We start from the raw sequence: 27,496 nt of genomic DNA on the forward strand, positions 1-27,496 counted from the left end.
TTTCAACTCCCGGTAAAGATGTTGGTGAACTTCTACACTGCCATCATTGAATCCATCCATACGTCCTCCATCACAGACTGGTTTGCTGCGGCCAATATTGTGCAATATTCAAATTATGTCATGTTATATGTTGTACTGTTTGTACTGTTGTATGTGATGCAACACCTTCCAACACCAAGTCAAATTCTGTAGAGTTTAAAGTTCTGTAAAGTGCTAACCACAGGACCTGGCAATAAAGCTTTTTCTGATTCTGATCCTGAATGATTTTATATTGATCCCGTTTGCCAAGCACACAATCAGCACATCATGGGGGCAAAATAATTCAATCTTGTGTGGTGGTAGTCTGACTAAATGAGCTCCCACGTGCAAATGTTAGGACGTTGCCACGTCATTTTGTGTTCTGTCCATTCTGCTTTCTTATCTTAATCTTGCTGTGCCCCTACTTGCATACAGTATTTGAAACCCCCATTACAACTTGGTCCCTTTTACAGTATGTGTACAGAATGTGGATTAAACCACTATGTGTCTGTAGCACCATGTTTAGGTTTCATTTAGCCACAAAGGCAACTGGGTAAAGCTCTTGTGTGATAAACATTGGTCTGTCAACATGTTCATTAAACCTCCTTCCCACACAGACCTTTGCCTTAGTTAGTACTGTACAGGTCAAATCTGCTGCAGCGGGCTACACACAGTATGAAAAACCTCCAAAAGACTGTAGCCAATGCACTGGTAGTGACAGTCGACTAAAATGTCAGAGATAAAATTTATAAATTAAATTCAAATTCCTTAAAGCAATGCTGACTAGCAAGTGGGTATCAATGGGTCTCTGTGGGTTCACGCATGAGATATGCAAGGAACTGACCAAATGGCATATAAATATGCCTATTCATTGATCTTGAAAGATAGCACAATCATTAGTATATGGCTTGGCAACGCCTGGTGACATTATTAAAATTATTCCCTGTACAGTAGCTCTAGAAGAGCTTAATGAATCCTGGTTCCCATCTCTGCTCTCATCAGTGCCCCTTACTGTCCCATAGCCTGTCTGTTACAGTATATGTACCAGCACACAGATTGTCGAAAGTCCAGCAAGTCCAGTTCAAAGCATCTTCCTGTAACAAGAAGCAGTTTGATGGTATGTGATCTCTATCATGTCAGTAATGACTTTGGTTTTGGGGGAATTCAGACGGTTGTGTAGGTTTGCTTTAGTTAGGGTACTATGGTAAGGTACTATCACAAACACAAGCCATACATGTTAGGAAACAAAAAATGCAGACAGTGCTTGATCTGAAAACTTTGTAACTTAATTAATAATTAGTACTTAAATACTGGGTTTGTAAAAAAACTATGTTTTCACTATATCTATAATAATTATTAATTAATACTAATTATACTATACAGTTGTATCAGTTCAAAATGACCACCGTTTTCATTGCATTACGGGTTACAGTGGTGACGCCACCCCTGGTGCGTCGCAGACTAAGGACATTTATTCCTGCAGCGGGCTGAAAATATAACAGGGTGCTAGTCTTGTTTTAACCACCAGGTGTCTTAAATGTGTTTCCATGCCTCCAACGCACAACAGCGTAACTGAGGTCCAACAGCTCATTTCTACCCATGACATACATATAACTACACCAACCTGGCTGATGACCCGTCCATGTCCCTGAAGTTACAGTACAGGTTCAGTGTATCATCGTGTCCAGCTCTAACACAAACTCCGCTGTGTCTTTCCTTTTACTTTGCAGACACTGACAGATTTCCTCATGCAGCAGCTTAACCACCCAACTTCTGTAAAATCTGTGTCTTGTGAACAGAAGAGCATTCTGGGAGTTGTAGTTATGTCATATTACACTCAAGTTCAAGTCTCCAGCAGTAGTGAGCAGTGTTAGTGACAAATAATTTCGGCAGGCCAGCTCTATTAGTCATGTGATATTGTCTCGTGGGCCAAATAATACGTTTGCAAACGCTGCTTTTCAAAAATTAAAATTGAAAGACTTTTACAAGTGAGACTCAAACCCAAGTCAAAGACATTGAAGTCATGCATGTGAACCACTACACCATTCACACCTTGAGTTCTAGAAGCTGCACATAGAGCTATAGAATAAGCTTTACAACAGCTTTTCAGGGGTAGGAGTGTGAGCCAATTGCCACCAATAGACCAAAAATATGTAACACACATTGTGGCAGGTTAAAAATGCAGTGGGAACTGGGAAACTGTAGTACTTAATTTAGTACTAATTTTGGGACCGTTTTTCCTTACAATGTCCAATGGGAATTTTTTTCATAATATTATTTAGTAGTATTTGAACCAGGTTACATACATTCTCTCTTCGTCTCACTTATGATTTTTCTAAATTTTCTTTTGAATAAACCGAGGTCCAGTGGGGTTGGGGTGGAAATAACAAGTCCAGCGCCTGCCCAGGAGCTAGCACAGAAAATCAGCCAAGCTTTGACACAAAACCTTGTCAGACAAGGGAGGTTAAAAAATGAGAAAAAAAGTCATCTGCACAGACACACACAGGAGCTCAACATACTAGCATATAAAGACCAGTGTGGAGAAGTTAAGCTGTGAGTAGAGGTGACAGAGCCCCTCGAGGGAGACCCGAGCACAAGAAGGGCCATGCCTGCTCCTGTCTTATATTTTCTCCACTCTGGCTGTGTGTGTGTGTGTGTGTGTGCGTGCGTGCGTGCGTGCGTGCGTGCGTGTGTGCGTGCGTGCATGCGTGCGCGCGCGCGCACCATTCTCCCGCAGGAGCCTCCTTCAACAACTACAAAACTGGGACAAAGCCAAAGAAAAATAAGAGAGAATACAACACAAGCAGGAGCAACAGACAGTGAGGGAAAGTGAGATGCAGCGAGGTGAATAGGTCAGGACAGATGGAGAGGCAGAGACAGACACCAGGGAAAAGGCCAACGTGTGCAGAGGGAGCGTGAGACAGGTGGGAAGAGACAGTGATGGAAAAGTATGATGGATAGGATGATTTGTGAAGAAGTAATGAAAAACCCAGAACTCCTATTTTAAACCTCCACAAAGCGCAAACAGCACAGAAATCTTAAACTAATGCAACACGTTGAAATGTTTCGGAGTCTGTGTGAGACACTAAACAGCATGAACGCACACTGGGAAATGGCCTACTTTGCAGTTTAAATGGCCTAGTTATGGTAAAAAGCTCAATGCTTAATTCAACATAATGACAACATGGAGGGAGTCCCAACCCTCCACAAAGAAAACTCACAGACACTGTGGTTCAGCATCTAACAGCTTTCAGGAATCCTTGAAGTGACCCTGATCCCTGGCCCCATCAAAACCAGTGCAACGAGCATCCAGTTTCTTTCTGTGGAACAGGAGCAGTCAAAGAGCTTGTGTGTGGACAGTCATAGACACAAGAGGTTGCAACACATATTCATTTTGCAGCAATAATGCATTAGTCCACTGGTGTCTCATAAGCTTTCACGGTATTATTGAACACCCCAGGAGTGGCACAATGTGACGCCATCGTATAGTTATGATGGGGTCTGTGTGTCAACCTGCCTTCATTAGGTGAAAAGATAAAAGACATGGAATGGACACCATGTCACACTGGACATGAAATCAGTCTGACGTTTGGGTTTTTGAACATGCATCACCCACCGCACCACATGCACACCTGATTGGCAGGTTGGAACTTGCCTGTCACAGTCCTCCATCTCTACTTGCTTGTTTGAATTAATCTAAAAACTGAATACTTCTTTTCAGGACTAACTCCTACAGGACTAAATGTAGAGATTTATAGATTTATACAGTATCTTTTGGTAACTGTCGCAGACAGGAGGAGTCATGGTCAGCAGTAACCCCACAGCTGAAAGGGAAGGGCTTACGGTTGAATCAAGGTGCCTTTCTTTGTAGAGTTTGTGTATTCTATGTACTGTAAATGTGCCTGAGTGGGAATTGGGTTCATTAATGCCTCTAAATTGTCCATGAGTGCGAATGTGAGTATGTACAGTATGTATTGAACCGCTGATATGTTCTTCCTACTTCTGAAAGCTGAGATTGTCGAAAGCGGATAAAATCGTGGTTTAATAAATTCATGGATGTGAAATTTTTCATAGTAAAATGCATTTTAGTCAGGGGCATGGAGTTATAAAAAATGTTTAAATTCTATCTGCTCCAGCCTGATGTCCCTTAATATAACTAAGCAACTATTATTATGCTGTTATTGTTCAAAGCTTGGATGTATGTGCTGGGTGAACTTATCTTCACCCACTGCCCCTTCCTGTTACCTGTAACACATTTTGACAACTTGCAGAACTGAACATGCCTGCAGTCAGCCGTGGGTTTGGAAAGAGACAGTGATTCTAAAAGCACAGAACAAGCAGGAAGGAGCCCAAAGTCATGCAAAAACGCAAAAGACTCAGCTCTTTACAGTACGATTAGGAGCAGATAATATGTAAGAACCCTGGCTCTTAGAAATGACATCATGTTGGTGTCAGTGTTTCTGTGAAATGCAGAAATACAATATGAATATAGATGTTTAGATGACATTCATATACTGCAGTATAATGAATATAGGTTTAAGCGACCATTACCCTTTATTCTGGAGTGAAATAGAAAGTACACTGAAGAAGCTGCAGCTGCAGAACAGGGCTGATTTGTTGATTCACTTGACCAAAGATGATGGAGCTGGAGCGTGGAATTAGAAACAATCAGCATCAAGTTCATATAGGGTTTGATACCCCCTTTAAAGGAATAACAAGCATCTTAGCCACTTGTTTTCCTATAATAAAATAAATCTTAGTGCATCATGGTCAGTGTTTTATATTGTCTTAGAACAAAAGGGTAAACTTTGTATCACTCGTATTCTGAAGCTCAAACAAAGTCACATATGTTTAATAGTTAAAAGAAATGAGCAGATTAATTACTGTATGAATTTTTAAGCCACACACACATCCAAGGTCGCCCCAAATACTTCATGACAAACAACTTTCTGCTAATGTCGTATACTGTAGCTGCGGGACTCAGACAACAATGAGCTCTAGACTGAAAGGTATTTTTTACTAATATCTTTAGATTAGACTCTTTCGTTTCTACACTTTCCCGAGGCAATGAGGTGCCACTAGCTGTCATCTGATACCATAATCCCAGCATGCAATAACTTAATGACCGCACATCATCCCAGGAAGATCGGAAATACTGCTTTTAACCACGGAAGACTTCTGTGGGCAGGAATGCACAAAATGGTACAATAATCCTTATGATGACAAAGGGATGAGGCTCACAGCTATTACACTTTGTGTCCTAGAGTTATATGAGCAGAATTATTGTGATGATTATTGAGTGATGAATAGATAATACAGCACTGTACAGCATTACCACAGTTCAGACCATTAGCAGTGGTCAGAGTTAGTCAGTGCTTCTTCGTCAAACGGATTAGTTAAGTCTAACTTTGATAGATTTATACATGCAAAGTCCCATTTTGTCAGCAAGATTCCAATGAATAAAATATCAGCAAAATTATGTTATCCAGGAGAAAAAAGCCCACAACTTCCATCCATGGAGCGCGAGTCATCACACAAAACACGTTTCCTTGCTGTTTTTTCAAGCGTTGGTCATTATTGCGCCATTTCTTGGCCTTTAAATGTTGACCTTTGTGCTCGCCTGGACATTATTTGACAATAAACTACGACCTAGGTGTTTTGCACAAATCATTTTTAGGTCAACATGTTGTTTTGTACATTCATTTTATCAAATATTTTACCACATTCACGGTTTCTGACATAAAAATACATAAAGAAAATGTTGGCGAGGATTTATAAAAACATTATCTCAGGTTTTGTGTCTCTGTTACTTTGCTTCAATATAAGTATAACAGATACTGATTTGTTTAGGAACTGCATTGAATCTGAGCATGCCCATAGCACAATAGGCAAACTAAATGCACTAAATGGGACTTGGCTCTTTATCATTTTGGCGGTTATGCATTTGGCATATATTTAACCAAGTAGTGTATTTTTGTTTGGTCTTTGGAAAATTTGAGCTCAGAGTCCTTTTAGGACCCAAAGTGCAACAATGTGCCATCAACACTTTCAACCTACATTTACATTTACCAGCAGCTTAATTGCTTTCTACTACCACACAAGACAAACCACTACAAATGTGCTGAGATTTTTTTTATATTACTTTTCATGGGGTCCATTTAGATTCAACGGGCCTCTACCCCTCTGTTCCCAGGGTCCTCCTTTTCTTCTCACCCATCCATGATGTTTGTCCATTGTTTACATTAACATTAACTAAGCATTACTGTAAGCAAACTCATACTGTGAGAGAAGAGCAATAAAAACAAAGCATGGATCTTATTTAATAAACAGCCAAAAAGCAGTAAGTTCAACATTCACCACTTTCTCAACCTGATCTCCTTTTGCATTAAAACGAAATCCAAAAAAACAAATGAGATTGTCTAGGTCTTACAATAAAGACCCTTTATGTTGCGTGAGGCCTGTACAATGTTCGCCTCTCGTCTGGAGGTCACACTCAGCATGTTTCTGTGCAGTAGGAAGTGAGGGAGTGGACGCTAAGTGATAATGCAGGCTGCTGCCAAGACAATGACATTAACACTCAGGCCTTATCAAGTACGCTGTCAGCATATCTCGCTCTTTTCACACAAACAGTTACTGTACACACAGCTCCAGAGAGGGGGAGGCTGAGAGACAGGGGGAGGAAGACAGAGAAAAAGGACCATTATCTTGATGAAACAGTGCTTAACACAGTCATCTGAGCCAACCTGAACACAGCTCAGCTACCTTAATAGAGATTACACAGTCAGGGGCCGGCCTCAGCTCATCGTGTTTAACAGTGCAGAGTGTTTGTGACATGATGCCACGAATGAGCCGATATCTTCTCACACATCAGCCCTCGTCGCGAAAGACCTTCTCATCCCTGATCTGACAAACAAATATTCAAATCTTGCTAAGGAATAAGAGCACACACATCAATGAAAGAGGGAGTTTTAAAGGTGCACACACTACCATGACCACCATCCTGCAATCTCAAAGTCCTACAAATTACAGGCCTGTTTTAGGTGATTTAGCATCAAATAGCCATTGTTACTATGTGCAGCATGTTTAATGGTCCCTGTCAAATCTGACAAGTCTGAAAAGGCTTTCCTGGCTCGACCAGCTTATCCTTTTCAATTGCATTCAGCAAAGGCAGTTGTAGAGAGACGTTTCTGACAGCTTATTCTTTTCAGCCTTTATGTTTAAAAATGGATTCTTTTTTATTTAAAGTCTTCTCGTTCTTTTTTTTTCATATCTGAGTCGTGACCCAAACAATTTGTAGACCTTGAACTTGACTTTGACTTCCCTACTATAGTATACCTAGAGTCCTTGCAGAGCTGCACATAAGTACTCCCTCTGTATTTTCAGACCCTTGCTTCTTGTCGTGGCATTGTAAAAGTTGCGTTCAGATCATACATACCTCCTTGTCTACATATTTTCTTGCCCGGTTTCCTGGCACATTCCTTGGATATTCTTTTGACTGTAAAATGAATAGAAAACTAAAGAATAACATGGAGCCCCTGGACGAACAACGCACACAGGAGCTGGCATGCAAGTGCACACACACACAACACACACACACACACACACACACACACACACACACACACACACACACACACACACACACACACCGAATGCTGATTGAGTGAAAAGGACTTAGAGTGAAAGAAAAAGGAAAAAATGAATCACACTAGTGAAATCAGGAAGTATTCAGTCCTATCAGTCAGCCAGCAAATCAATCAGTGGATGATCATGACAACGACTGTCTTGTTTAATGAACTGCGGCTATTGTGGTGGAGCATATAGGCTATGATGAGCTTCCAGAGGTTAAAGGAGGGGAGGAGAAGGAGTCTGCAAAGGAGAACAAATAAGGTGATGAGGAAGAAAAAGAAGAGCACGGCATCAGATTAGAGGAATGGAGGTGGGGGAGGGGAAAGTTAAAAAGGAAGGAAAGAGGAACGAGACAGATATGGAGTGGAATGAAAAGAGGATTAATTGGGCTTTAATGGAATGCCACAAACACACCACACTGTTCTTTTTCACTAACCCAATTCACACACATGTTACAATAAGCAGAGTCATGCACATTAAACATGCACAGTCATGCTTTCCCTACACACTGTTCCTTTACCCATAGGTTCTTCGGCTTTATCTGCCCTGCCCCCTCTCATTGTCCCTATATTCATCCTGCCCTTTGCCCACAGGCAAACTCACCATCCTCAGTGGGGACGTAGATATTAAGATAGAGACAATCCTCGTTTTGGTCCTGGGACATATGTGGACACCACATCAATGCTGTTGGTGAACCACACCGGCAGCATCACATCTGGCAGGCGGCCCTCCACGATGCTCTGAGGGCACACCGGGGCAAAGTGTGTGGCGTTGCGCGTCTCGGGCCACGAAGCCGGCGGTTCCGGCGGCTGGAAACGGCGCTCTCCAGTGGGCGGAGCGGCATACGGTACACCCAGGAACTGCACCACAGGACCCAGGATCTCATTGTTGAGCTCCTTTTTGACTCCTCGCAGCTTGCCGTAGGTGATGGTCACCACTGGGTCATTCTCATCAAACTTCTGAGCCAACACCGAAGCAGGAGCCGCCTGCAGCAGCAGCAGTCCCAGCCACATCAGACAGGACACCAACCAACTGGTGTTTAGGGAACTCTCCAGCCCTACATATCCCACATTCTTCCGCTCTTGTCAGTAGGAAGGAGCTGCCACCTTGTCCTCAAACGGTGCCTCCAATTGAACATAGCTGCTACTTCCTGTTTTTTTAAACAGTTTGCTGTATCCTCTTGTTATTTCCAGGTGAAAATTCCTGCCACTCACTTATGATACGCAGATGCAAACACAAACACACAATCAAGCTAACTTCACATTCACTCACAGGTACCAGCAAGTGGAATGGACGAGCTCTGTGTTTGCCACTGATCCCATTTAATTTCCTGACGGTGAGTATCCCTCTAGTGTTCAAGTAGCAGCCATCAGTCTCATCCAGCTTGGTGAAGGCAAATTTGAGCAATATTCCTAGTGATGTGGTTATACCTCAAAACGGTCCAGCCACCAACCATGATAGTGAAGAAGAAAACAATGAAGAGCTCATCTTTATGCATCACTTTTCAGTAGCTGCACCACCGGTGAGCCCGTGCTAAAGGTTTCCATCGTACTGGGGTAAGTGGACTTCCACGTACAGCAGCGGAAGCTGAGGAGTTAGTGCAGCCGTCGTTGGAGTAGTTCTGTCCAGTCCAATGTCCTCTGTAACACAAAAAGCAACAGTTAGCATTAACAGTTACTGTACTTGCCAGCTTAAGTGGTGTGAAAGCTAAATGGCCCATGTCCTTGACGATGTGACATGTTACAACCTGCTTAAATTCTGGCATGCAGAGCACTGTTGAGGTTTGGGTACCAACAGTACTACAGATACTATACAGGGTTAGGAGATCTTTTAGGGGATCGCGGTCTAAACAGTAAGAACTTCCTTTACATTAATGGACATTGGTCACTATGTTTACATACAGTGGAGTTTGTGATAAAAAGAGACACTTGTAGGAATCTATGGAAGGCTTGTGTATGAATGAGTGATGTAGAACATGAAGGCTTGTCATGCCTGCTATGTGCTTTTCATGCTTTTTCACACTTCTTACAAGTCAGTGTTCCACCTGGATGAGTTCTCCTTTGGATTTCATACACCAAGTCAATCCTATTTAACACACACACACACACACACACACACACACACACACACACACACACACACACACACACACACACACACACACCCACACACACACATTGATTGTCTGACTAACAGGAAGGCACAGGTTTACAAAAATACTTAAACCTAAGTTGTCTTGAGGGTACGACATGGTTCCACACGCATCTATCTAGCAGACACACGCATACACACACAGATGTAGCTATCGTTTATAGGTAAAACCTTACTTCTTTTTCACCTTGCAATAGAGAGAGAGAAAGCAGTGAGTGACAGGCTGCTATGAAACAAACAACACACAGACATTTATAACATCAGAATAGCAAAATCATAATAAGAGGAGGAAGTGACATGTGAAGGTGGAAATCAGAGGATGTTCTTATGTTTGGTCAAACTTACTATGTCCAGGGTTTCTGTGACAATTTGTAAGACAAACAACTGGGCTTAGACCAACTAGGACCACACACATTAAAAATAGTGGTGCCAACAAACAGGAGGGAGCCAAATGCAAAGACCCAGGAGGTAAACGCTACAGTAAATAAGCAGCATTAAATCAGTGCCAAGGCAGGAACAAGAAACTAACAAATCAATGCAAAGCATGCTAATGAAGCAGAGAAGGATGAGATACACATTAAAATTCTTCCCCTCACTTACAAAGCACCTCATGATAAAGCACTATCTTGTCCCGCATATGCTTTTATAATCAGCGCTGGTCTACTGCTGGTTCTAGAGGTTCTAGATGTAAGAGTGGGAGGTAGATTCTTTAACTACCAAGCCCCTTGGTGGAACCAGCTTCTAGTTCAGGTTGTGGAAGCAGACACCCTCTCTACTTTAGGACCAGGCTGAGAACCTTGCTTTTTGATAAAGCTTCTAGTTAAGCTGCTGGACACCTGCTGCTGAGGAACCTCTTTTGTATCTTCTTTCCAGATACTGGTCCAGCCATCCTGCCTGGGTCTGTTGCTACTTGTTGTTCTTCTTCTTTTCTCTCTTCTCAATTGACCAGAGAACCAAAATTACTTTACAGCAGTAATTGAACTACTGTATCTACAGAAAATGAGAACTTAATGAGAGGAGCAGAAAATCAAAATCTCTGTTTAACAGAATAGAATGTTAGTCCCACAATGGAGAAATTTCATCAGCAGCCAGCTTGACCGCCACCGGTTAACAGGAGAAAACTAGAAGCAATACTAACAAGATTATACATTATAAAATGGATAATACAGACAAAGGAAGATGGTGTATTATCAAGATTAATAGAATAAAATAGAATAACTTTATTCTCATTGTACATTGTACAACGAAATTCAAATGCATTATTTCAGTGATTAACAAAAAAGTGGTCATAAAAAAAAATTAAAAACTGCTAGATAAGAAAATATAAAACACCTGTAACACACACACACTTTGGACACACACACACACACACACACACACACACACACACACACACACACACACACACACACACACACACACACACACACACACACACACACAACTATTGCATAGCTCTAAGTAAGCTAAGCCACACCACACTGACATTTCACTTTTAGAATTTTAGCAGTATTTACAGTAAGGCAATAATGGTGGCTAAAAATTGTGTCTTATTCTGTTTGTCCTTGTTGTTCCCTTGTTCAGGGTGTAATGAGTCCTGCTGAATAAATGAATGAGCCCCACCACAGTGGTGTCATCAGCAAACATGATGATTGTGTTGCTGGGGTGGGAGGAGGTTGTAGGACAGGGGGCTCAGCACACAGCCCTGTGGGGAGCCGGTACCGAGGGTGAGGGCTGTCGACATGTGGGACCCTATTCTAACCCTCTGGGGGCAGTCTGAGCCTGAGGGCCTCTACTTTGGACACTAGTCCGTGAGGGAGGATAGCGTAATGGACTGGTGTAGGACCGGTTTGAAGATCTGCACTAGCTGGTCTGCGCAGTCCTTGAGCCTGGTCCAAACAAGATAACGTCCAGGATCAGTTAGTTTATTTGGATTATCTCCCTGTTCTGTTAGAAAATATTATTTTCTGCAAATAAGTTGCCTCAGTTTAGTCTCTCTTTATTATATTGATCTACGTTTATCTACCGGTATGTTTGTCACGTGATTGTTATTTATAGGTAGATCATTATAGTTTACTCATACTGCACTTATTCTGGAAGTGTCCCACCTTTGTGCAATACCCCCCATATGTAGAAAACTGTTCATGATTGGTCTGGCAACAAAGTTGCAATCGAGCCTAGATGGGCATGGCCAACAGGACTGACCAATCACAGTCAAAACAGTAACAATCTGAACAGATGCTAAATATAAAAAGATGTCCTGTATTGTCACAGGGATATTTATAATAATATAATATGTATAATAAGAAAATATGATATTTCTAATAAATATCAATGATTGTGGAGACTTTGTGATACACATTGTCAGACATAAATATATAGTGGGAAAAACATACTGTAACAAACTGCTTGGTTTGAGCACCATCACATCATCCTTCCTATTAACTGTGGTTACTCTGAATTTATTCCATTATTTCTTTCTCTAACAGCTTTTAGTAGTGTCAAATGTGCTTGTTTTTATTATAATTAACAAAATTGCACCTTTCAGAATACAGCTGTTTCAGTGTAGAATTATTGCTGATGTAACAATATTGTCCACATTGACAAAATCAACAACTGATACATTACAACAACGGTGTTGTTCTATTTCAGACTGAACTCAGGAGAGTGACTGCTGTTGTGATGATTGTGGCTGCACAAATTGAAAATTTAAGAATCATCAGTATACAGAGGAATTTTTCATTTTACTTGACAGGCTTCTTTGCATTGACTGAAAAAATTATTGCTCTGTTTTTCCCCCCTCAGGGGTGATAATGGAACGTTTTAAATACCAGCAACTTATCATCTGGACTCCACAATGATCTTTTTTAACTGTACAATCACATGTAAAACACGAGGCATTGGAGTTACAGTCCATTAGGGGAATTTGTACCAATACCCATTCCAGAGAGATCGAAGATGCACATTACCGTTTAAGGGCACAAACCCTTCTTACTAAGGAATATGATTGTTACATGTCATGTATTACTCATAAGTTAAGCCACAAAAATGTCAAACAGTTTGATGAAGATCCATACACTTCATTTCATTTACCTAATCTGTCTCACAGGACACCAGAGTTTCAGTCTGGCCCAGTCTCACCACCCAAACTGTCAAGGTGATCCAGCCATGTCTTCAAGGGTAATGATGGCCTATTCAACACACAAGCATTCCTCTGACCATGCTAAGGTAGAGATGCTGACTGCAGGCTTAACGGAGAGAAAGGAATTTAGTTCATCACTTCCCCACTGCATTCATGTCTAAGAGATGCAGGCCTATCATAAATATGACTGTGTATGCTGTACATACATGCTCTACTACAAACTTTTTCAAAATGGTGGTTATTTTGAGAGGAAAGCTTATCCAAATAGGGAGGACCCAGGTTTCCTTAATTTCATGCTTTACTGCCTTTAGCAGTAATGCTTCGATTGGACCTCATACTTGTTTTGCTTTGCGTTGTTTTGGGTTTTTCAAGGGATAAATGCTTGAACACATGAAACAGAGCTTGTATAGCTTGAAATGCAAAACATACTATATCTGGTCTAGACACAGGCCTGCTCTTAAACATGTGGAAATTGTTAGAGGATGCTGTTACCATTTGCTCTTTGTCTTTGACAACTATGAAAACAATCCAGTTATTTGGTTTTAAGGGTCTTAATTGAGTGGCACAATGGAACTCGACCAATAGCTGTGGTGCTTTTCAGGGTGTGAGCTGAGCTTATGGCAGTGCTGTGATATAAAACCTAAGCAGTCAGGAGGGAAAAACTGGGACTAATACAGAATTGATTCAAGGAGAAAATATGGATGACACCTCAGTACTAAGTTTGAAAAGCACGGGAAAAATATTTTACAGCAGGAGCACAGAGAAAAGGCAAAACTTGCTGAATGCAGCGATTCTGCGTCAGCCTGCTGCAATATGCTACTGTTAATGATTTTGGAGTTGTAAGCCCGTTCAAAGCCAAACATATTGGTTCTGTCTGTCGGGGCAGGGCCACTGATATCTGTCTATGCTGATATACGTAAAATCATCTCAAAATTCCAAAGTTCATCCATCTTCTAACCGTTTAGTTCCATGCGGGGTCGCGGGGGCTGCACCCTATCCCAGCTGGTCGTTGGGCGAGAGGGCGGGTACACCTGGTCTGTGTGTGTGTGTTGTGTGTGTGTGTGTGGGTGGTGTGTGTGTGGTGTGTGTGTGTGTGTGTGTGTGTTTAAATATATAGTATAACGTAAATGCAAATTACCAGTCAACAAGGGCAAGATGGAAACTATACTGGCACGGTAATGTGTGCAAGGGGGAGAGGGGAAAAATCAAAACATGAATGTCATAACAAGCAGTATAATCATCGGTACTGGAAGTCTAAATGGAAAACAGCAAAATATACTATAACCAGATCCCATGGACTACACATACAGCTTATACTATAAACGTAATACTACAATCATACGTCTTTCTTGTATCTACTGTACAAAGTGTAAATTGTGGCTTAAAAATATCAGCTTAGAAGAAGAAAGTCATTTATTGTCATTATTACATTTGTTACAAAATGTCAAAACAAATTGATCCTCTGCATTTAACCCAACAACTACTGTACTAAAGACAAGAGACACTGGAAGAAACACCACGCACAGCAAGCTTGTGCACTTTGAGAAAAAGGAAAGCTTTCATCTTTCATCCATTAGCTTTTTACTGTAACCATAATGAAGCAACCAATTCATGAACCGTCCACCAGAAGCAGTCATGTGGTCTGTAACACTAGTGACAGCCTCAGAGGTAATCACAGCACTGTACGCTGTCCTACAAAACAAAGTTGATACAACTAGACTACAACTACGAGTATCTTAAATTGAACTGGATCTTAAAAATGACTATATATGGCACAAATCTAATATAAATTTTATGTGGTTTTTTTTCTTAGAGATTTATAGGGAAACAGGCATCTGTCAGTCTAGTGGCGGTAGGTAAAAGCATTAGGGAATCAGATGATTTAGGTTTCCATCTGTCGGCTCGGAAAACAGCAGCAGAGAACCCTTTTCTTCTGCCTTTGGCAACATCTGTTGAGTAAGACTAAATAATCCCTGATGTAGTGCTTTTCTCCAGTCAAACCACACAGAGGCACACAATTATGAATTCCCGAGCACATGTGATGATGAAGCTGACTGTCATCTCCCCCATCATTTGAATGTGAGCTCTATAAGCCCTCCCTCCCAGCAGTAAGGGCAAAACTCCATACATACAAGCAAAAGCAATGCAGAAAGTAAGAGGAGAGTGGAGTGAAAGCAGACAATAGAGAGATCACACTAAAAAAGGAACCACATTGATTGTTGAGTGTGCCCATAAATGGAGCTGCAAGTGTTTTTACATAAAGCTGCAAAGAAAAACAGAAATAACACCGGCTTTGCCTGTGCCAATTTATGTCAGAGTAGAGCGAGTGATGTCAGCGTATGTGGAAATCGAAGACGCGTTACTCGCCCAATGGTTCTCCAAACACACGACAGTCAGCATCTGTCAACAACGCTTCACATGGAAGATGCTGTAGAAAATGGTAAGGGCTGCTGTGCAATCAACTGCACTACAAACATCAGAAACTATTATTAAGCCAAAAGTATTTTTACAGATCGCTGTTGGCTAAAAGAGAGAAGAGCACCACAAAGAGTCTGTTTCCTCCCTGTAGCTAAGTAGTAATCATGTATGTGTTATATGCTATATAGAGTATTGGTGTTGTGATATTACATCAAATTCAGTAGCATAGACAGCTCGTCTTCTGTGAAAAGTGAAATGCAGTGTGCAGGATTGATGTTCTGTCTAAAGCGAAATGGATCCGTCAGTCAAGGTGCAGCTTCGGTTACTGGTTGGCAACAGACAGACTGCTCTCAAACATCTTCTCTGTGTCATTCCCAGAATGGAATGCAAATACGTACACTACCCTTGGACCCACATGCATGCCTTTGTGCCTCATACTAATGTTGAAAAAAAAATCATTTAGTGTCAATGTTGACACATAGGGAGCAACAGGGGAGCGCCGTGGGAATAACAAGACTGACGTGGCTTAAATAGCACAGACCATGGTGTCTGCCATGTCAGAAAAGAGCAGCAACAATGTGAACATCTGTTACAGAATGAGAATCAAGCACTCACGCCTAGGTCCCGTCTGTACTCTCCTATTTAAACGCCTAAAAACACCTCTGTAAGCAAAATGCATTAGTTGCTAGAGCACCCTAGAAGGTTGTGAGGTCTACAGTATTCTCATCCAGTTGAATTGAACCAATCAGAGCTGCGTACATATAAAAATGGCATCATATGATGAATGAATGCACTGGCCGCACTTCCATCTGCAAAGCCAGTTTGTGTATTTCCAGAAGGTCAGTTGTAGTTTGATTCAGGTGGACTAACTGAATTTAAGCATTTAGCTTGATGTGGAATTCAGTAGCGTCCACCTAGATCTGATATTTTCTTCATGAAAGGCGTAGATCAATGAATACTAACACAAGCTATGGAAAAAACATAGCTCCACTCTGTTTCTTTCAAAAGGTTTATACTAAATACTTTGTTGTTTTAGTAAATACAGTAGTGTGTCATAGGTTATGCTACACTACTAATATCCAAATCTATATATGTTTGTGTAAATGTATATGAAAATTAAAAATGATAAAAATCTTTTAAGGACAAGCAGACAGTTGCCAGTCAGAATGAAACCACAAAGCATTTTGTAGCAGTTGCAAATGAGTTTTATTAATTAATTAAATAATTTTCTATATTGAAGTAGCATGCCATTAAAAATTGCAGATATCCCCAAATAGAATAGAATAGCCTTCATTGTCAATACAACAAAGATATTAGGCTGAGATAAAGACCTTGCTGAGTTGTATAAGTATAAATTTAGAAACATTTTTCACAGCACTCTTAATTCAGATGCTGACAACAACCGAGTATAATGAAACAAAACAAAATAAAATTAATTCAGGCAATATAATACAAATTCCTGATGATCTTATCTAATTATCCACAAAATTACAAATATTAGATTCAATAGTTTACTTACTTAAGGCAATTTCAGGGCTGTTTGTTCTGCTTTTTCCCCTTTTTTATTCATTCTGTCCAACCTTTCCTCTCTACTTGGGCATTAATTCTCTAGTTGCTTCACTTCACACTGGTGATTGAACGCCACTGGGGTGTTCAGAGCAAATTTCACACGTGGTGAGGATTGGGTAACCAACTGAAAAATCCCTCTGCAATCTTCACCTCGCGTGTTTATTGCATTTCTCTCACCCCCACCTCTCTTCTTCTTCTTGTTCTTCTGTACTGTTTAGCAAGACATGAAGTATATAATAAATCGTATCCTATGCAGATCCGATTTTGTGTATCATCTTATGTCTATCTTTTCTCTATGTATTTGTTCCTTTAAAAGGCAATCCTTCTCCTACTGGTAGTAAAACATGCTATTTTGCGTATTTTAATGTACTGTACAGGTTTAGCTTTAAATGACCTGGTTTTGAGGAGCTTGATTTTATGAAGCAATTATTTCTTCATAATCCTTTTCACACCTTGATTCAATGCATCCTATATCCACCTTTCCTTCCCCTACTCTCCTCCCCCTCTGCGTGGCTTTCTATGAATACTTTGCTACCTGTGTTGTTCCTTTTCTTTCATCTCTTTTGTTTAGCTATTCTCTTGTTTTTTGTATTTTCTTCTCTCACTCCTCATTTTAATACTCTTTTCTTCAATTTCTTCCCTCTGTTTACAATTTTCCTCCTGCTCTCCTCTCGTAACCTCATCTTTTACCTTCTCCTCATCCTCCACTTCATCTTTTCCCATTTCACCTTTTGGCCAGGCCGCGGTTCTGCACTAGCGTAACAAATCCGCTCCGCAGCAGCCCCCTCAGTCTGAGTCGCTGCTCTAATGAGCTCTGATCAGCCCAGCGGCCTGGAGCCACACTCTCTGCCTATTTCTGAGACTCAATGACAGTTATTAAAGTGGGGATGTAATGTGTGGACCTTTGGGGAGGCTTGAACATTTACATTTAGAAGACACATACTTTTCATCAGGAACTAAAAAAGAGCACATTATAAACCAATCAGCCATTAACACCACCTGGTGGTTTGATTGTTTAAGTGTTATTTATGAAGCATTCTGTGAGACACTGTTAGAGAATTCTATCTAAAAGAGAGCTGGATTTAAGACAGAATCAGGACCAACCACACATCATCTCAGTTGTACATGTTAACAAACATTGGATTACTTTCCAAAAAATCATCATCATTTCAACAGCTAATGTCTGCAACATATGACAAGGATTAAGAAAATAATTGTATATATGTCCAGTGGAGACACATTTCAATTTGACAGCTGAACTGTGATGGATGGTTGTAACTAAATCCACTCTCAGCCATTGTTTATTTTGACAGTTACAGTAGCACTCCAGAGCAATACAAGTTACAATTGGACACAAAAAAAGGCTTTGACTTGCCTCATGTATGACAATTACTAATCTCTCAAAGGACTACTACAATGTGCAAGGGGCTTAGCCTGGAGAGCAGACAAAGGCAGCTGAGATAGAGCTAACAAGCTAATACATGGTTCTCATGTTGAAACAACTTTAACACTGTTTTGAAGTGTCATCGGTTCATTTTGAGTATCTTCTAGATGGAATTTAGAAGAATTTTGGAATGGAATAAGGAATAAAAAATATATAAACAGATAAAAACAACCAATGACAACAGTTATTAAAAATCAAGTCAGCTTAGCTTATATTAAAACTAAAAAAGGGAAACTGAGGGAATCCACATTCTGCAAATAACTAATGTAAATAATGCCCATGTTATCATCACAAACTGAACAGTAGCACCAGTTATTGCGCCTGGTGCAGTGATATACTAGATGTATATTCAGGATATGGGAGTGTGAAACAACAGATGCTGTTTGGAAGTTCTATAAAAAGAATAATGTTTCAAATTTTCAAGAATCTGGACTGCCAGTCATTGCATTATGGCATTTCTGTTTTTATTTTGTCAACTCCCTGTTTAGTTCCTGTCTTGCCTTAGTTGTTCCCGCTTGTTTATCCGGTCATGTGATTTATCAGCACTCAATCATTAAGCTTGCTATTTATATACCAGTACTCACCCTCATGCCTTTGCCAAATTGTTGTGTTCACACACCACTTTCCAGCGTTCTTTTATCTAGTTCTAGTCCCTGTACGATCGCATTCCAATTCGTGTTTTGTTCCTGTTTGCCTAGTCCCTGTCGGCACCTCTGTGTTGGATTTACTGTGTCTGAACTTTGCCCGTCTGACCTCTTTTTTGGACCTAGTGTTATTAAAGACTCAATTCAAACAATTTTAAATTTATATGCTCAAATTAATGGAAGACCTGTTTAGGACCCTGTATCTAACCACAACTAAAAGCAACTATAGGTGAAAACCTTGACAGTACCCTGGCTGTCCTTAACCTTCCCCAACTGAGATGAAGCGAGATGAAGAAAGATGAACTTAACACACTAGTGATGATGTCCATGCAACCAGGCCCCCACGTTAGTGGTCCTGACCTCAGCAGAGTTGTCCAAACTACACAGCTGCAGTTTTCATAAGAATCTCACTCAAAGCAGTGACACTTAACTACAGTAACGTAATGTATTGAGAGGCCAGCTTTAATAAAGTAGAGTCAGCATGTGGAGGCAGCCAGTAGGTGCAGTGATTATCTGAGAGAGCAGTCAGGGGAAAACAAAGGGCCAATCATTTCATCCTGGCTTGTCACCACACAAAATATAGTGTTATTTTAGAGGGAGAGGCAGAACATGCAGAGAGTGACGGAAAGACAGCCTCACACAAGACTTATGGCTTAGTCAGTCACCAGCTTAACACACATGCCTGCGCTGTAGTCACTCCCATCCATATCCTCATATTTGGCACCATCCATCCATCCATCCAGCTCGGCTCTCACTACTGTTATGGGATAAATCTATCCAACATCAATGTCATTTCTCAATCCATTTGTCTATTTTAGGCATTTCGCCCTACCGCTATTTACCACCAGTTTTAATTTAGCATTGGTATTAGTTTCATGTGCAGTCCAGTGTTCAATGTCCAATGTTTACCAGGCTTCAATAATAAACTACAGCCTCTTCAGTAAGCATGAGGCTATTGGCCTCAGCACACTTTGTCATAGCTTCCCAGTGGTTGTCGGTATGGTGCAATGTTTTCCACTACTTGAGTTTACTGAAAATCTGTTTATAATGCCAATAGTTGGCACATTCTGTTTAATGAATTTTAAAATGTGAATGTCAAAACATCATGTAAAAATGTACATGTTGTGCTGTGCCACAGCATAAAACCGTGTCTGAGAAAAGAGTTATCACTGAGTTAAATTAAGTGAATGTACAGCAACATCATTGCTCATGTGTTACTTAGCCCATCAACTCAATTTGTTTAGATGTATAGAGATAGAATCTTCATTTGCATAGTTAAATTGTGCTTTGTACTGTTACAAATACTCAACAATACTTCAACAACCCATTAACTAAATTTCATTAAACTGTTGAGTTTTGCTCTGTCAGTCTGAAGGGGGAAACTGGCTGACTGTTATTGAGGCTACTGACTGAGGAATGAAGCCTGCGTTCTGGCCTGTCAGTCTAAATCAGAGTGCTGTGTGCCCTTGGCTCCTATGAACAGAGTTAAACCCCAGCACAGAGCCGCTAGTGCTTCGCAAACACACCCACACACCTACACACAGATCCTACTCGAGCACACACACATTCATGCTGGCTTTGGGAGCAGTAAGGTATATGAGTACTGAGAGGATGTGTCAGTTCACTTCCCCCCCCAATCTGCTGCTCATCTTCTCTCCCTTCCCCGTATTTTCCTCCTTTTCCTTCCCCTTCCTGGTTTTTGCTGGCTTGTTCACACTTAATCTGTGCAAAAAAGTTAGCAAAAAAAGCAAGACAATAAACAACACCACAAGCTAATATACTATAACTGGCTGTGACGGAATCAGTAGACTATGTGTATATCTGCCTCTAACAACCCAAGAGCACACTCTTGTTAAAAGGTGGTTATTATAGCCGACTGAGGTAACAAAAGGAGGAGTGCATGAAGCACTAATCTGCCAGCAGTTTATTTTATTCCATTATCTAGACCATGTACAATGTAGCTGAGCAGTCCACTTGGTCAGCTGTCGCCCTGAGAACTGTAGCATGGATAAAATGGAAAGCTACTGTGTTATCTGTGTGGGTGGTGGAAGAGCTGAGCTTTCCTTTTCCTATTTGGTTCACCTGGCAGACATTTTGTGCTTGCTTGCCAGCAGGGTCAATGGGGAAGCAGCAGGTTGGCGTGAAACTGGCTTTTCTTGCCACCACACTGGCTCGGCATGAGGAAGACCGCTTCAGGACAGAGGTACAGGTGAGCCGTGTCCAGGAAGCTGTCCCACACATTCAAGTTACTAAAATCTTAGGGTTGCATCAATAATAATATAAGCAAGTATATTTGTCATAAATATCTGAAATCTTCAGATATCACAAGATTAACAAGCTGCAGTGTGATCGAAATGGCTACTGTGGGGATGTCTGGTTGAGTTTTACATAGTCATGAAGTCTATGTTGTCTCCGTGGTGACTTTGTATCCATCCCTTGTCTGTTCTGAAGGTGAGGGGATGCTGGTGGAATGCAATACTAGGGATGATTCCTGCATCTGATTAATAGACAATTAATAGATATTAATAGACAATTAATAGATAGGGGTTTAATACTATAGAAAGATTTGGAATGTTTTTGTTTGACAGTCTGTGTTCTGATTATCTCAAAAGCACACTTTCAGTGTCTATGTGTCTATTCTGTTTGACCCATTGTGAGTAACCAAAAATTAAAAATGGATCCCAAAAAACACCTTTTGTTGTGAAATGAATATGTTTATGTAACATGACACAAATCTTTATTTATAAGCCTATTATAGATCACTTTTGCAGTATTTGTTCCAGGCAGGTAAAATATAGCTGTCGGCCAAAAGACTGTCTTTACTGGGTTTGATTCCCAGTGGTCACCCAAGTGAGTGAGTGAGTGCGTGCATCGGACTAGCAATGCTTGTATGCAGTCGCATTGCCCTACCCTGAGAGCGTACACATATACTGTACAACACACTTTAGCCGTGTAAACCTAACAGACCTATCAGGCTGCAAGCAGTGTGTTCTCTCAGCTCCAGCCTCAGATGAGTTTTCAGCTGACATAAATGTGTGAAAGGATTTAGAGCCTTTAAAAGTGACACCCTAAGGGACGAACACAAGAAAACAGACCATTATGTCAGTGTTTTATAAGATACCTGGTTCCACATCTGAACTCCTTATGTTTAATGTCTTTATTGATATTGATATATATGTGTTCTAAATGAGCTCTGATACTGTTGATTTCCACATATCTTTGAGGAATGTTCTGTTCTCCTACAGGATCTTTTAAACTGCTTGACACTCTAAAACACCAAGCACCAAATGCTGAATATGAATTGATCAGTGACGTTTCTGAATCTGTTGACTTGCTTTTGGATTGTCTGATCTAATGTGCTGTGTTGGTTAAAACTAAAAATGAATTTTATTAGTGCCACTAATATGTAAATATATTAGAGAAATCAGAGTGTTATTTGAATTTAACACTTTCAGTAGCCCTTTATTCAACTGCAACTGTAGAAATTATTAAGTTACATTTAGGTATATGCAAACAGGAAATAACTGTCTTAGATAATGTATTGATGAATTGTTTTGAAATCCAAACATGTTGAAGCATCACTGAACATAACTATGTTGATCAAGTCATGTAAGCCTTTATGCATGTTTTGCATTGTAATGCAGATGTTTAACAATGGGATTCAAAACCTACACAGGTCTTACACCCCTTTTGAAAATAGGATGTCCTAAATTTTCTATAAGTTCTAGTTCATGATTACTAAGTTTATTCTGTTGTTGCAATGTCCTTTGATTTTCCTGTTTAGGAACACAGATTTTGAAACGACATCAACAAAACACAGTGAGATGCAAAGAGACTGAAACAGCCCTAACACATACACCAACTCTTGAATCATGCTGAAGCACCAGGCAACAGTTCGTTTCATAGATATGATGCAGTGTTTATGTGATAGGTCCTGTTTTTAGCTCTTTAGCCTTGTCTTTATAGTCTCAATAAAGCATCTGCTTGCAGTTAAAGTTGGACTATTACTACTACTTAGGCCTGCAGTATTGTGGTTACCTGCTGCATTAATATGGTCTGTGAGCTACTTTGTTTCATGCACCATGCAGTGCAGTCCATGCAGATACAACATCAATCGTAACGCTGCTCAGGAAATTTAAAGAGTAATACACTACCCATGATTATTAAATGTATGATTTATTGAGCTAATATGTAACAAAGTAACGTGCTAGTGCAATCAACCCGAAAGACAACAACATTATTTTTAAGCCAAATCAAAATTGTTGCCTAAAGTGAACCAATTGCTTAGATGCAGTTACATTTTCTATAAAACATATTAAGATCAGACGGATTCAGACTGAGTTTTGGTATTAATACTGTAATGTGGCATTTAAACTGGAATTTGACCCGACCTGATTAAATTCAAACACAGCTGGTGGAGATATACGAGGAGCACAAATTATAACAATTAAGAATATAAGTCCTGAGTGGAGATACCAATTATGTTTATAATTTAGATTTGCAGAATTTGGTTATTAGCTTAAATATTTGTAACTATATATGACAAATGTTTATAGTTTGATAAGTGAAGCACTTATGATTGATTAATAATCATTAACTGAATTAATAATTAATTAATTAACAGGGCACATCCTTTTACCAATAACCAATTTGGAATAGCCAATACAGTCTCAATTGTATTTAAGTTAGTTGAAGGGTGAACTCTGTACCATAGCCGACTCAATTTACCAGTGCTGCAAAACCAGATACACAGACAACGACCAATTAAATAATGAACGCTTTATTAAACAACTAATATTAACTCCAGTATCAACAATACCTTGAATAACTCAGAAACACTCAACACTCAACTATCTGCTGATGGAATAATTGACTTTTACCAGCTTGTTCTATGTTCTCACTGCTGACATGGGTCTACACTATTACTCTGTGATGGTGAGACTCTCAGGACATTCTGTGCCAAATATGCCCACTTCCTCCTCATTTTCCTTCCTTTCCTTGTGGATTACAGCATGCAGATAAGCCCAGCAGAGTGGTTACACACCCATATCACTGAGCGCAGAAGTGGACATACACTAAAGCACCAGGAACTTCAACAAGTGCACGTCCTCCCCAGACACGGTTATTCTGTGAGATAAAAAGTCCTCCCTCCTTTACCATCAAAAAACCTGCTGGAGTGAGAGATGGATTCTCTATTCATGCAGTTTTCAGTGGTCACGAGTCACGGGCATGACTCTGTACATATGCATATCAAACATTTTACACATTCAATTTTAAAAGCCCTATAAGCATTTTAGATTATAAGGATGCACGATTGATTGTAAAACTATGCAATTAAAATATCCTGATAATTTAAACAAGGGGAGTAGTAATTTGAATGTGGGGCTGCTGCCAAAACATGTTGAAGCACAATACTAGTTTGACTATCAAAGCACCAATATAACTGTGCTTTGTTTCCTAGGGATTGTTTTGACATTTCTTATTATTGTTTATGGGCTTCCTTCAAGCAGAAAGCATTCAGCATGAGAAAAAACATCAAAAAGAAACTGACACGATGCTTTTTAACTGTGGCTCCAGAACACCCATTTAAAAAATGGTAACTAATGAAAATAGTCTAGAAAAATATGTAGATGTTACCATTAACCTAATGTTTTTCTCCACTGTTTTGTTCACACCATTCTAGGTGTTTTTCTGCGTATTTGAGGTGACGCTCCTTTTGGCAGATTCACAAACTGCCACTGACACCAAGCTTTTTGACACGAGGCAGCACATTCTGCTCCAAAACACCTTCATAGTCCGGCAAATGAATTTGACCCTGTACTCATTCAAGACGCTCTGTGCAAGATGCAGCAAAGCAGCCTCTCATCATAACCAGGTCTCTTCCATCTTGTCACAATGCTTTTTGATGTGTTTTTTTATTTGGCTTAATTCTTGGATTTGTGATCGCAAATTGTAACCATGTCAAATCTGTTTTCCCGGGAGCTTTCTGTCTTGTCAATGTGTTGTTGTTGTTTTTTTATTTATTTTTTTTTTGCTTTTTACGATTCACTCTCTTAACAGTGGAAGTGGAATCATTCTCCGTCGTATTCCATTAAGTCCACTTTAGCTCAAACAACAGCAGGTGGTGCAATCTGACACTGATGTACCTTCCCTTTGGGGTTCACCGCTAATCTCTCTGAAGGCTGTTTTGGGCTCTACCAATCATATAATCCATTTCTTCAATTTGTTTCAGTTTCCTCTTAGGGCCACATCCAGGGAGGCGTCCCACACTATATTATATATATATATATATAATATAATATATTATATATAATATATATATATATATTATATATTATATATATATATATATATATAAAACTCCCTTCCCTTCACCCTCCGCGGGGTGGTCTCATCCCCTTTCCAAGCTCGGGTCCTCTACCAGAGGCCAGGGAGCTTGAGGGTTCTGCGCAGTATCCTTGCTGTTCCTAGGACTGCACTTTTCTGGACTGAGATTTCGGATGTTTTTCCAGGGATCTGTCGTAGCCACTCCTCCAGTTTGGGGGTCACAGCCCCTAGTGCTCCGATCACCACAGGCACCACTGTGGCCTTCACCTTCCAAGCCTTCTCCAGTTCCTCTCTGAGCCCTTGGTATTTCTCTAGTTTCTCATGTTCCTTTTTCCTGATGTTGCCATCGCTTGGTATTGCCACATCCACCACCACGGCTTTCCTCTGTTCCACATCCACCAGTACGGCTAGTGTGCTGAAGCAAAGCCCTCTCTTTCTGTGACTCATGTTCATGATATCAAACAGGTGTTTAAAAAAGGCAGACTGACTAAACGTTTTGAGCTATACAGTATGTGGTGTATATTATAGGACACACTTACTTACACTTTAACTTGTCTATATAATTGTTCGTATTCTTTTTTTGGCAGTCAGTTTGACATTTTAAAAGTTTTATACATTTTGTTTTCTGTTAAAACACAATTTCAGTGAATAATCTATTTATTTACTTATTTATTTATTTATTATTATGTTTTATCAGTGCTTTTTCTCACCAAGAATTTGTTTGTGTGTGTGTGTCATCAAATAATTTTCTAAGATGTAATTAACCCATGAAAATACTAATCTTGTCATTTTCTGTAAACTGGGTCAGTTGATTTTATTGCATAATGCATATTTCGAAATTGGCTTTGGTTTGGGGATTTCACATCTAAAGATACTTTAAGCAAGGGAGTTGTTATCTGCTATAATTTCTGTCCATTTACCTTTAGAAATCAACAGCAAAAATGCCATTTATTGGTCATTTTTTTAAATGACTGGCCCTGTCACATCATGCCGATTGAAAAATGATTCCAATTGCATGATTTTTAAAGAAACACAGAGCAAGTGCATAGTCATGACACTGCCTTCGCTTTGCACTGAATGCAGGGGGAATTTGGGCTTTAAACAATGGTTTAAAGTGTGGCATGACAAGAAGATAGAGTTTAAAAGTACATTTAACAATTACAAACAGCTTGTGGCTTTTAAACAGAAGGGGATAGAACGCAAACCAGTTAGAAAGTCGCTGATTAAATAAAGGAATACATAGAATAGACATTACTTTGGTTGTTTTGCTGCATAGACTTAATAGAAATCAAACAAGTATTTAGACAAACCAAAGAGGGTGCAGTGAGTGCATATACAGTATACATAAACACACACCAATATCTTGAAATTGCCTCTTTTTTGTCTGAAAAGGCTCCTGCACAAATCGATAGCTACGATTTTGGGATAGTTGAAGAAGGTAAATGTTTCCTTCTGGCAGAACTTGCCAAAAACCTCAGGAAACTGATGGCAAGTGATAATCAGCCTCTTGATTGTTTTCTAACTTCTTTGCTTATATTGTTTCAAACTTAAATTTAAAGGACTCTTAAAATGTTAAAGACGTCATGTTTTGCATTTGCATATGTTCTGTGCAAAAAATACCTGTACTTGAAACCAGGATTTAGATTTTGACATGTTTTTCACCAGCTGGTTCCCACCCCTTTACATACGGTACATATATACATATTTTAAAGTGGTAAATAACTTTAAATTTACATTTTGACTCTTAATAAATGTTATTATTTTATTGGCAGATTATGATTATGTGTTGTCAGGTTACTATATATTGTAGTTGTGGGTAATGCAAAGTGCATTTTTAAGAAACCTGAGGACAAATAGGAGCTGAAACCTCTTTTAACTACTAATCCCAAGCAAAGTACTATGTTAACTATATATAATATTAGCAACTGAACTTAATTAAAGATAGAATCACAGTTATAGCACAACACTGCTTATGGGGTAAACAAAACTGTGGCCTTATAGGTTATCTCCTTGAAGATAGTGAAACAGGGACACACAGGCTCTACACTGACAGTGCATTCACTGTAACTTTCTAAACCATCTGCGTGTGTCATTGTTGCTGTTTAGCGCACACGTGAAACAGCTTAGCTTAACTCAAGGAAGGTGAAATACAAA

General features: G+C 39.9%; 1 protein-coding gene across 1 annotated transcript in view; it reads right to left on the bottom strand.

Moving 5' to 3' along the window:
- nlgn1 (neuroligin 1) overlaps positions 1–27,496 on the bottom strand; it is a 232,549-nt gene that overhangs the window by 202,801 nt on the left and 2,252 nt on the right. The window contains 3 exon segments of the mRNA XM_029146219.2: positions 7,454–7,513; positions 8,251–8,305; positions 8,307–9,287. Of these exon segments, the coding sequence (XP_029002052.2) occupies positions 7,454–7,513; positions 8,251–8,305; positions 8,307–8,660 (469 nt within the window). The 5' untranslated portion in view covers positions 8,661–9,287.

Source organism: Betta splendens, chromosome 4 (assembly GCF_900634795.4).
Source record: "Betta splendens chromosome 4, fBetSpl5.4, whole genome shotgun sequence".
In the NCBI taxonomy this organism is placed as follows: domain Eukaryota; kingdom Metazoa; phylum Chordata; class Actinopteri; order Anabantiformes; family Osphronemidae; genus Betta; species Betta splendens.